The following is a 12406-nucleotide window of genomic DNA, read 5'->3' as shown; positions in this document are numbered from 1 at the left end:
TAGAAGTGGTGCATCTCTGGTTACTGTTCTTACCTGCTAAGCTTTCTCCACTGACATGAAAAACGTCTCGTAAACATGCATTAGAAATTCTGATACTGAAGTATGTGTGCCTGTGCTGTTCAACAAAATTTTTCTAATGTAAAGCTTCCAGCGCCTTACTCAAGTTACTGATTTGAAACAAAAATGTGGTGGATGGGAGGGTGAAAGCGTCAGCATTATTATTATTTTTTGTTTTAAACCATTCAGTTACTGGTTGATGAAGAATGCATACTTTGTTAATCTGTGATGTTGCCTAGAGCTGTATTTAATATTGATTGATCTTAATGTTTTTATTTATAATAGTGTGGTAGAGCTGCGTATCATTACAGTAAAAATTCCCACTACTGTGATGACTTAATCAAACATTAAAAACTTCTGTATGACCATTTGTTGCTTCGACTCTGTCGTCTTTTCTCAATCAGTATTTCTGTTCATTTTTGCATTCAATTCCCCTGGGATAAACAGCCACAGGCTTAAAATACAACCCCAGTAAAAATCACACATTTCTGAAACAGACGTTTTCAGATTTGCTTCGATCATGTAATTGCAGAGTAGTTGGCTTCCTCATTCAAAAATAGGTGATGCTTATATTGTTCCAAAGGTAGAAGCAAGCAGTTTCTCTACAGTGCATTTTCAGTCCTTCTGCTTAAAAACACTGCAAGGTTGTTAGATGCCTATTTGCAATGTATTTCACTTTGGGATTTTTTCCCGTTAGCGTTACAGTCATTAACCTCACATTGAGAACAGATGAAAGCACATACTTAAGTCCCCATTTTTTTCAGAGATGTTCAGAACTAAATAATAACGTGAAAGGTGAATGCTTGTGTCACTTACAGGGCAACGATATGGAAGCATCTTCTGTTTGGAGCCTGAAAAGAGAAGGCCCATGGAACAGCTCGTATCTGCTCGCTAATGTTTGAATAAATGAAACCTCTGGATGCTGATCCAAAGGGGGGAGCTATCAGGTTTAGAAAAGCAGATGCTGCATGACTGAGAACTGAAGATAGCTTTATGATTTACAACGGCCTATGGCTTCGCAGCGTGTTAAACTAAAGTGAGCGATACGGCTCAAGAAGTGCTCTGAAAGAAACACCTCCTGCTGTGTGACACATGGCAACAGAGGGGCTGGGACAACACCGTGTCTGACGTGGAAGCACGTAGCCAGTGAAATGACGTCACTGACAATTCCTCCATGAGGGGAACTGCAGCACCAACGGACATTATTGATGCTTGCTGGAATCAGTTTATAGCCTCACCCTGGGGATCACCAGGCGAGCAACAGACAGCCGGTCCTTAGGAAAGCTTTATTAACAGCACAGAACGCGTTTCCACGTGGAAAAATAGCACAGAACGAATAAAACAGCCCACAACACCAGCACAGCCTGGTGCTGCCCCGGCTCAGGGCGCCAGGCGGTCCAGGCCCTCCTGCCTGCGGTCCGCCAGGTGCGCCTCGATCACCTCGGCAAAGAGGTTCCTCTTCAGCAGGCTGTAGGCGAGCGGCAGCAGCTGGGCCACGGTCTTGTGGAAGTACTACAAGAGAGAACAGCAGCCCTAAGCGCAGCCCTGCTCCAGGCCCACCTCTCCCCAGGGCTCGGGCACCTCTATCTGGAGCTGCAGCAGGAACAGCAACGTTCCATCGGTGGCTGACAGCATGCGGTGAGAAACACAGCCAACCCTGATGTCCCTGCAGCCAAGGCCCTTCTCAGTCAGGGGAGGGTGAACAGAGAACAAGGGGCTTTACACTGAGCCTTCACGTGTGATTAAATGCCAGTGAGTCAACTCTGAACAGCCTCAGCGAGTCAGAAAGAAACATCCGGAAACCTACAGGCTACAGCAGGCTGGTGGGAGGGCTTTATGCCATCGTCTAGGAAGTGTATACAGGCAAAGGACCCCAGGGTCAATTTTTTTTTACCCCCTGGGATGACTGCAGACAGACATCAGCCTGTTTCTTGATCAAGTTCAGCACGAGTGCTTGAGCCCATAAAAGCAGGTGGGGAGAGGGAGCTTCGTATCTATCCTGCGTATCTAGACTAAGAATTCTGCATTTTTTTCAGCATGACTCACTGTCATGTGCACATCAAATCACAAAAGTGCCATTTAAAGTCTTTTGACCTGGAGGATCGTGGCATTATAGAAACTGTTTCTAATTTAACGTGGAATAGAGTCATAAATATGACTTATTAGCTGTTGTCACACACTAAGAAAATCCACACAGACTTCCTTGATTCCTAGCAACAAGTACGTGATAAGAGCTAGGAATAAAGACCTGTGATACACACCAACCCCTGATCTACACATAAAATAATGTGTGACTGCAACATGCATGGCTTCTGTGGTACTTACGTGTGAGCCATAGCAGAAAAGGTCCATCCCCAGTTCATATCCCATTCCATAGTCACATTCATCGTTAGCAAACTGAACGTAGGTGAGCATTTCCTGAATGGGTGCAAACGCCTTCAGTCTCTCATCATCAGTAGGAGCATCAACAATGGCCTTACATATCTTCTTAAGATTAGCTGGCAAAAATAAAAGCAGAAATATGTTTAAATTAAAAAATACTGCATCAAAGCAGCTTCTGCCAAAAGTATCCCCGTGGGTCTCAACTGAAGATTAAATGGACACACCCTGAGCTACACCCTTTGCAGCTCCTTCTCATCCTGTATCCACCCTATCTCAGTTCCCCCTTCAGAGATGGGTATCCACATACCAAAACTTGCATCAAGGAACTGGTTCAGGTTAGAACAGCACCAGAAGAGACAGAATGAGAAAGAAAACCAAAACATCCCTGAATGTGCATCAGATCTTTTAGAATCCTTCCTGCACAGCTGTGCCAATACAGCAGTGTAGACTGAACTACTACTTTAGGAGTTGTTACTTCAGTAGTAGTATGTAGTATGTTTTACTGACTCTTATCAGATTTATTAAAAAAAACATCAGTTACATTACAATGGTTAAAGCTTCTGCCCTTTACTCCCAGCTACTCTTTTTCTCTAGGTAGAAAATCTGACTGCAGTTTGTTTTTTGCTGACTAGATTTGAGTGGAGGCTGCCGAATGAAAGTGGAAGAACACAGCAAACAAGGTGCTTACCGTTTGTTTCGGGAAGTTCTCTGTATCCAACATCATTTTTGTCTACAGGAACAACCAGGCCTGCTCCATGAAATGTTTTGGCCACCACCTAAAAAAAGAGCCAGCAAATTGAACCTAGTACTGTAAGGCAATGCTACGACATAAAACCATTCACATGAAAGCATCGTTAGCACCTGACTTCTGGTGGTCAAGCCAAATGCAGCACCCAGCCTCAAGGACATCACCTTAAGCTATGCAGCAGCTACTGTTAAGCACTGAAGTTGAACAGAACTGAAAACTCCAGTGATGTTCTGAAATGTAGGAATCCTTGGATTCGCTCATCTGCCAAAATTATTTCAGATAGGTATTCAGAAAATAGATTACAATCCCCCTATTAATACCTATCGCCCTTCACGTTCCTGTTGGTAGCGAATCTTCAATAATGAGGCATTTATAGCAGCTCTGCCTGTGGCAGAAGGGTTGGAGCTACACGATCCTCAGGGTCCCTTCCAACCCAAGCCATTCTATGGTTCTATGTCTAGGTTCTTCCCCATTTGTTTCAGTTTCTAAACTGTTTCCCCTGTTGTTTTGTTTCTGTTTGCTTTCCCTTTAATGCCTTACTTGCTAAGCTACAGGTTATAAGAATAATAAAGCATTTAAATTCAATCCTGCATTTGGAACACAGTTCTATTCATCTTCCCTCTCCTGAAATTTTATAGTGATGATTTGCTCTGAAATTTGTAAGTGATGCTTCTTTACTGAATAGAAGGAAGCCCAAGAAAGTAAGAAAAAAAAATCAGGCAAGTGAGTGGAGAGAAAAAAACAAAAGAAAAGCAGTTTAACAGAACTCAGTTGTCTCCAGTGCATCAGGAAAGTCATACTTTCTTATCTCTCTGTTTCATCTTCATGGTTTTCTGTTCCAGAGAATAACCCAATTCTTTTGCTGTCCTTGTTAGCTTTTCATCTATGTCTTTCAAAACAGCATTTTTCTTTTTATCAGTCACTTCCTTAAGTTTTTTTGACAAAAATAATCTGTGAACAGAAGAAACACGTCTTAAAAGAGCTCAGCAGCAAACAAACAAACGAATAGCCTTCTAATGACTGCACCTTCAAATCTTACAATGCAGATTAGCAGTCATGGGTTTATTTACACACAGATTTAGGAACTCAGGCCTCTTACCAACCAGAACAACAGCCAAAAAGTTTGAAAGCACAGTGCACTCTGCTGTGCCCCATCTGTATTTGCTGTACTACAATACAGTTTATGCAATCTGCAGGTGCTGAAGATGCTCAGGAACTTTTAACTATACATGCTGCTATCTAAAGAATTTAGTTTACTGCTTCAGTGCCTTATACACTTTATGCCATCCAAGTCATGCACATCAACACGTATTTATGGTGCTTCTTAAACAAATGTCATCACTGAACTGCACTAGATGAGAGCTCTTTACGGGAGGTTTCCTTAGTATGCTTCCACTTACTGACATGAATCTGTCCTCAGAGACCTTTCCATTTTTAACTGGCAGGTCATTAGACAGGAGTACTCACACTTCCACTGTTTAAGCTCACGATGCAGGATATGAATGAAGGAATTCTATCTCCATGCCCCAGCTCAGAAACAGGGCTTCCTGTAGTTACTCTTTTTAGAATATATAGTTTTAAGTGTGCAAGAAAAAAGAAAGCTATACTTTATTCATTTAGTATGATCAGATTTTCTTCACCACTGTTTGAGATGCTTTATTCTTTACCTACAAAGTTCTCTGACACACGAAGTGTCTCTTTTCCTTAAGAGCCTATCCCCCTTGTAGTCATTCCAGTACATTTGAAGATTCAGACAACTAACTCTCAGCATTCTATTTATAAAAGGAAAACATTTTCAAGAAGCCTATGGAAGACTTTCAGGGCAGCTTAAAGCTTGCTATCAGAGCAGGAGTAAGGGAGGGTTTCTTGAGGAAGAAAGAGGCACGGTAAGATAGCTACATTAATAATGGTTTGTTTTCTACACAACTTGTTATGAATAAAAGTAAATATGAACCTTACTTGACTGCAGCAAATACATTATCACCAACTTGTGAAATCAGACAGCTCTTCCTTGCTTCATTTGCACCAACCCACACTGGAAGCTCATCTGGCACATCCCTGTTTATGAACAAGTACATACAAATAATACTCAAACTGTGCCCGTTTCTCCTATTCCAAACTGAGATAAATTTCCCTCCCTGCCATGCTGCCATCTTCAGAAAGCTAACAAAAGCACAGTTAGGTAGCTGTAGAACCTTACAGCACGGCTTTGAAAGGAACTCCTATCGATACATGGAGAGAATGCATGTTTCCCTTATTTCATCATGCTTGACTTTTTAAAGAAAATTAGAATTAAAGACCAATGAGTGAAAATGATCTGGAGAATGTGGGGGAAGAAGTTTAATAAATATTTCCATCTTCTCTTCAACGTCTTTGATCTTCTTTTATTAAAATACCAATTCACATGTTAATATCCTACTACAGGAGAGAGATGATAGAGCAGTTCTCAAATCCCGTCTCGTGGAAAACAAAGATGAGAAAACAAAGTTACACACAACTATATTAGCATAGATTGAATCAAATACCTGAAATATCCCATGTGGTACTGTGTTTTGCTATCCCCAACAAGTATAGTCTGGAATTCAGGGGGATCATAGAAGAATCTCCAGTGAAGACTGAAGTTCACATCTGTCGACTTTGCTTTTTTGTGTTTCCCAGCAAGAATGTCATAAGGTCCAACCAGTGTAAGCCCAACACTTGACACAAGTGCATCTGAAAAGCAGAGGGTGAACTGTTTTGTAAACTGAGACAGTTCCTGTGTCACTCAGGTATCAAAAGCTTCCACAGATAACAGTCAGGTGCGCTGTTTAGCAGATGACAAAAGCTGAGATGTTCTACCTGGATAGTTTCCATTCGAGAGCTAGATTATTACTCTTTTCACATGAAAACAAAGCATCATTTTTAGAGCACCTAGGGACACCATATCGTCTTACAATAAAATCAATTTGGGGCAGCTGAAGTCTGAGTTCATGTGAGGAAAGCTTTAATTCCTCATTAAATACCTCAGATGGGCTTGCAAGAATGGTGGAATTAGGCCACATTTAGTCCCTTTCACTATGCCATTTTATTTCAGAAAGCTTGAAGCACACCGACGTCCTTGTGAGCAGCCCAGCATTCTTGTTCGTACTCACGGAATTATCTCGTGCCTGAACTGAAAACAGAGCAGCACGAGGATGCCTCCCACAGCCCCGTCTGCCTCCCTCCCAGCTGTTAGAAAGGGAAAAGGCAAAAACCACTGAGAATCACACAGCCTACCAGTTGGTTTCTCAGGATCTAGCTCCTCACAAAACTTCCAGAACTGATAGAAGTCCTCAGGCAGCCTCAGCCGATAGCACGACTCTGCTTCTTGCTGGAGGGCATCGCGTGCCTCTGCCTGGCCTGATCGTCTCTTCTTGGTGTCCCTGTTTTTGTCGCACTGCAGACAGAGAAAGAAAAGTGCACCCGAGTGCTTCCTGATGGTCACAATGAACTCTGCAAAGCGCACACATAGATCCGAGTGCCTCTTTTGCACAGAGACCTTACCAGTGCCTCACCTCACCCCTGTACTCACACACAGCAGCACAAAGCGCTGCTGTCACCTCAGTGGACCAGGGCCCTTATGGGCTGATCACAGAATGGCCAGGGTTGGAAGGGACTTCAAGGATCATGAAGCTCCAACCCCATGCTACATGCAGGGCCACCAACCTCCCCATTTCATACCAGCCCAGGCTGCCCAGGGCCCCATCCAACCTGGCCTTGAACACCTCCACGGATGGACAAGGCATCCACAGCCTCTCTGGGCAGCTGTTCCAGCACCTCACCACTCCCTGTGTAAAGATCTTCCTCCCGACATCCAACCTCAATCTTCCCTCCCTCAACTTCAAGCCATTTCCCCTTGTCCTGCTGTTATCTACCCTTCCAAAGCGCTGACTCCCCTCCTATTTGTAGGCTCCCTGTAGGTACTGGAAGGCTGTAGTGAGGTCTCTCGACAGCTTTCTTTTCTCCAAACTGAACAAGCTCAGCTCCCTCAGCCTGCCTTCCTAGAGGCCAATACAACTCAGCCACACGTCACAAGCCCTCCCCGCCGGAGCCACCGTGCCATTAGCCGCGGGCCGGCAGCAGCACGGCCGCCACTCAGGCCTAGCAGAGCTCCCGCCCGCCCTCTCGCCGGTGCCGCCCGGCCAAGCCGCGCGCCATGCCCCTCACCCGCCTCACCCTCCGACCCCAGCCGCCCGCGCGCTCCCCGGCGCCCACCTGCTCTCCCTCCGGCTCCGCCGCGCGCTGCCGCCGCTTCCCGCCACCTGTCATGCTCCCGCCGTTCGCATCGCGCCTCGCCCCGCCCCTTCCGAGATCGGTCGCTGGGCCTCCGCGCATGCGCACGCCGCCCCCCCCCCCCGCCGCGGGGTGGCTGCGCTCCGCTCCTCGCGCTCCGCCTTGGGCGGGAAGCGAAGAGCGCGAGCGGGCGGTTAGGCGCGAGCGGCGGCTGGTCTCGGTGTCGCTGCAGTGTGCAGCATAGCAGACCTGAGCCGTACTGGAAGCTGGGTGAATGCACCTGGAGGAGCGGCTTCCCCAGCAGCTTGGTGGAGGTGACCGGGTCTTGCTTCTGAGGAGAACAAAGCTCCATCTCCCCTCGCGTCGCAATCCGTCAGACAGCTTCGCTCAACCGCGTCCTAACCTCTCCAGCAGTGGAATGGAGCAGTGACGCCAGAGGTGCCTGTATTCCCCATTCCGGTGTTACATCTAACGACTGCTAGCTTCTGCCATCCGTTACCGTTTCAGGATTGGCTTTTCCTGATTGCAAAGTGAATGCAGTTAAGGAATTAGCTGTTATTCATTACATACTAAATAAGCAAAGAATTTCGAAGAACCGAAGGAGAAGCTTCTTAACACTGGCCAGACTGAGGTTCTTCTACCTCAAGACACAGCCTCGAGGAACCAATTCCTTAATTTACCTCACCTCCAGACCCGCAGCTTTGCAGATACTTTTCAAGCCTCCTTGTCCGTTTTCACTAAAATGAAGTTCCAAAAAGCCATCCTCCGTTCTACAAGGAAAACACTTGTAAGCTGAACACAAGAGCACCGCAGGAAGGGTAGCTCAGACAGCCCGCAGTCTGAAGCGTGTGTTCCTGCCATGTTAGCCTTCTGCTGCAAAGCGAATTGTGAAAGCTGCTGCATTTTGAGTCGAGAAGGTAGAAGCTTTCCACAACCTCAGTTAGATGTTTTGCCTCTTAGAGTATTTTGCATTCCGGCACTGAGACGTAACAGGGGTGTGAGGTGAACGTGTGACGGTCACGTTTGAGGTATGCCGGTACCTCACAAAGCAAAACTGTGCCAGAAAAAAATGCTACTCACCTGGATCAGTACTCGGGCATTATATAGTGTTGATAGTGAGAGGCCTCACAAGGCTGACTGGAGGGCTGTTTCCTCTGTAGTACAGATGCAGCTCTTGTGAAACGTTGTAGATCACTTTATTTTTCATTCTTTTCTCCGCAGAAGCTATAAAAGCCTGAGAGCATCTCTCTTCCAGAGTAGTCTGCTGAGATACCCCTGGAAAGAAAGGCGCAGTATCTAGGAGAAAAGGTAAGAAATCATCTCATGCTTTTCAGGCAGGTGCTGCAGCCACTAGATTATTGAGTAAAAGTAACAGCATTTGGTCATATTTAAAATAAGAGCTCATTTTGTCTGAGGATGTATACATTTATAAACATATATATGTGTGGTGTAACTCATACATTTTATATAAATGTTACAGTTTTGGAATGAGTATGTCAGGAGAAATGGGCTCAGTTGCCTGATTGCACCTCATCAGGCTTACGCTGTGAGGCAGTTAGCTTGGTTCAGCTGAGAACACGTTGGCAGTACGTTCAGAAATGTAACTTTGAATGACTGGATCGATAGAAAGAGCATTTCTGAGGTCACAGGTATCTACTTTCAGGCAGTAGCTAAGAAGATGTTTTCACAACAACCATTCTGAACTTAAGGTTTAATAAACTCTTGCAGTTACTCCTCTGTAAAGTCTTCATACTCATCAGTTCTTCTCTGAATTTTAGAGAGCGCTTGTGGGATCCCATAGTTACACCATGTAGGGCCTCTGCCCAAAGAAAACAACAGCAGAAAACAACATATAAGATACTAAGTGATCGTTCAGAACACCGTTGTATTTTTTTCTCTCTGTAAGCAAGCAATAATTCAGTCTGTGCATATCTACCTCCAAATAGTTTGTTCTGACTGCTAAAGTCACTGGAAAGACTTGGAAAACGCATCTAACTTGATATTGCTAGTTATATTGGCATTCCTTCTGTTAACGACTTGTAGGGCTGTAACATTTAAGACTTCTCACAAAGCATAAGCAACAAAAGAAGAATATACAATAAAGTATATTAGAACCATCTTCTTCCTACCGATGAACAGACTTTTATGTCTTTGCTGTCAGATAGTCTGTATCGGGCGTTCCAGAGTCCTGAGAGCTGAGTTTCCTGCAAGGCACGATATAATCTGCTCTGCATTACCCATTTAGTTGTGTGACACATATTATTCATCTATTTTTCCCCACCCTTTTGTATACATTAAAGTCATATTTATAGATAATTTAAAGGGTACCTAAGCAGTAAGGGGTAGGTGTGCAGTCTTCTCATTGGTCTCCACAATGTCCTGATGTCTAGACCATGCAATATGAATATATACAAGCTCTGTTGCAGAGGAACGTGCTACTGTGCTTCACTCGCCACAAGAGGGAGCCATTAAAATTCTTATCATTATAAAAAAGAAAAAAAACAAGACAAAGAAGTACCTAAATCCATTCCTGGCCAGGCTGTGTGTCCTTGTACACCATTCAGTGCAGCTCCTTTGGGAGAAAAGCTGCTTCTTAGCTTCAGATAACTGAATCTTACTCTACGCAGTCTCAGCATGTGTACCAAGTATGTTGGATTTTTGTTTGTCTGTTTTGAGTGGCTTATGGACATACTGTGAAATTATACTATTTCTAATTAGTTTTTAACATTACAGTTTAAGTGAAGGTCTGGCTCTTAATGAGTTACTTCACAGAATTACCAAGTTAAGCCTGAAATCGTGGGTGTGCAACCTTTTGGCTTAACTGAGCTGCATATAAAAGTATAACGTAGTCACTGTGTATAAGTAACAAACCTTTTATGTTTTCTTTTTCTTATTATTAAAAAAAAAAGGGGCAAGAAAACTGTATAACTAGTTGGTTGGACACGTATGCCTTAAATGATCCTTAGGTCACACAGAGCCACTGGTCCTACCATTATTAGCTGCTGTACAACAGCTCCGTGTTTTCCAGTTCAGAGGAAGACGTGTCCTCCCTCCCATAAAAAAAGCAAGGATGAGCAAGAACTGCGGTGTACACAGTCAGTGTCAAGGATGAGGGATCTGCCTCCGGGAAGGTTGTGAGCGAGCAGTGCTGCAGCAGACTGCAAAGACCTCTGCAAATCCTCTGCTGAGTCACCACCTCCTGCTGACTGGGCTGATAGGTTGTCCTGGGTTGCTGCCAGCTCTCCTTGCAGTTCTGTGAGGTAGGACATATACATCAGGATGAATGAGAGAAGAAAACACGGTGGGAGGAGGAGAAAAAAGGTCTTGTCACTGGAATAAAACTCAATGATATTGCAGGCCATCTATTTCCTGAGAAATCCTAGAGGCTTCATGTTGATTTCCATTGGGAATGTCTAGAATAGAACACGGATAAGGATATAAGTAGATGGTTGTGAAGGGGTTGGAATCACGTACACCTTTTAGTGTAGTGATTACTATTATTTTGGCATCAACTCAGAGAGCCTTAAAATAACAACTCTTGACAAGAAACCTCAAAGCTTGGTACTGTTGTAATCCAGCATTTTGAACCACTGTTTATTTAGGTCTGGTACCTAGCAGTAGCCTACGGTTTTTAAGTTGGCAGTAGTGTTTTACTGCAATCTTAAACCTGCCTTTCTTTCTGCTCTGAATTGAGTATAGGAAAACCACTCTGATTGCATAAGTGTGCAATCTGACCCCTACCATCCATGCTACTCATTTCCTTCGTAGTCCTGTGATTGTACAGAACTATAATTCAAGTAAGATCATTTGCAGTTAAGCAAATGCAGTTAAGATTTACAGCTAACAAATTGATCATTGTAAGTTACCTGGTTTACTATGAAGCACAGCAGTGTATATTTGACACTGTCATCAGGCGCAGTCCCGCTAAATGTATTATCCCAGGAAGTTAAATCTTCATTGATGAGATCAGGACTGAGACCTATTACACACTCTTCCACCTGGAGCATCTCATCCGTGGCAAAGAAGATGCTTCTAGTAACTATTCTTGGGACAACCACACTATGGGTGAGGTGATGAGCAATTCTGCTGTTGACAGGGCTCGTACAGTGGCTGACAAGTACAGGCTCCAAGAGTTCCCTGACCTTGCACAACTTTGGGGAGGTAAAGGCTTGAGGTTCACTTCACGCCTTATGGGGCAGCTCTCTTTGGAGGATGGCCAAAATCCAAGCTGGAGTTGTCTGTGTACCCAACCCCACCCAACAACTTCATCCTCAGCACCCACACTTCTCTGGAACACTGACTGCTCCTTCATGGTGGACAACGAGGCCATCTTTAACATCTGCAACTGCAAGCCAGATATCAAGGATCCCACCTACACAAACCTCAACAGGCTGACTGGGCAGATTGCCTCATCTATCGCTGCCTCCTTCACATTGATGGTGTCTTCAGTGTTGACCTGACTGAGTTTCAGACCAGCTTGGTGCCTTTCCCACACATACTCTTCCCACTCACAACCTATGCAGCCACCATGTCGTCAGCAAAAGCTTACCATGCTCAGTCCTCAGATTTAGTGAGTGGTTGAGGGTGAGCAATCCCACCATATTTGGCTGCTTCTGGAACAAAAACCTCTTCTTGCACTTCTCTTTGCATCCTGGCAAACAGTAGAGATTGAAAGGAACAAAAGCTAGTTTTAGCATAGGCTAAAACAGCACTAAAACCCAATTTTGGCTTTGGGCTTGTGTTCATATCTAAAGCACTACTCTCAGACCTGCTTGGAGGTTTCCTTTCCATACGGCTTCAACACAACAACACAACAGATTTAAACATCCCTGGAAAGGAGTGCTGAACCTGGCGTTCTGCTGTGCCATTCCCAGCTAACAGATATGTAGCATCAGCACAGTTCATTCCCAAACACGTTAGCTTTCCAGCTATAAGCTTAGTCAATTCAAGTGCAGCAAAGTGCTGACA

General features: G+C 44.5%; 1 protein-coding gene across 1 annotated transcript; it reads right to left on the bottom strand.

Annotated features, from left to right (window-relative positions):
* Positions 1-1437: 1437 nt before the first annotated feature.
* Positions 1438-7540, bottom strand: HPF1 (histone PARylation factor 1; the record flags this gene model as incomplete). The annotated part of the gene is made up of 8 exons (XM_079534058.1): positions 1438-1569; positions 2383-2555; positions 3128-3215; positions 3988-4138; positions 5147-5245; positions 5713-5899; positions 6443-6602; positions 7421-7540. 8 exons carry the CDS (start codon positions 7538-7540, stop codon positions 1438-1440), a joined length of 1110 nt encoding a protein of 369 aa, XP_079390184.1.
* Positions 7541-12406: the final 4866 nt, after the last annotated feature.

Source organism: Tetrao urogallus, assembly GCF_951394365.1.
Source record: "Tetrao urogallus genome assembly, chromosome: 4".
NCBI classification, from domain to species: Eukaryota; Metazoa; Chordata; class Aves; order Galliformes; family Phasianidae; genus Tetrao; species Tetrao urogallus.
Note: the sequence above shows the minus strand (reverse complement) of the source record. Positions and strands in the feature narration are given on the sequence as shown.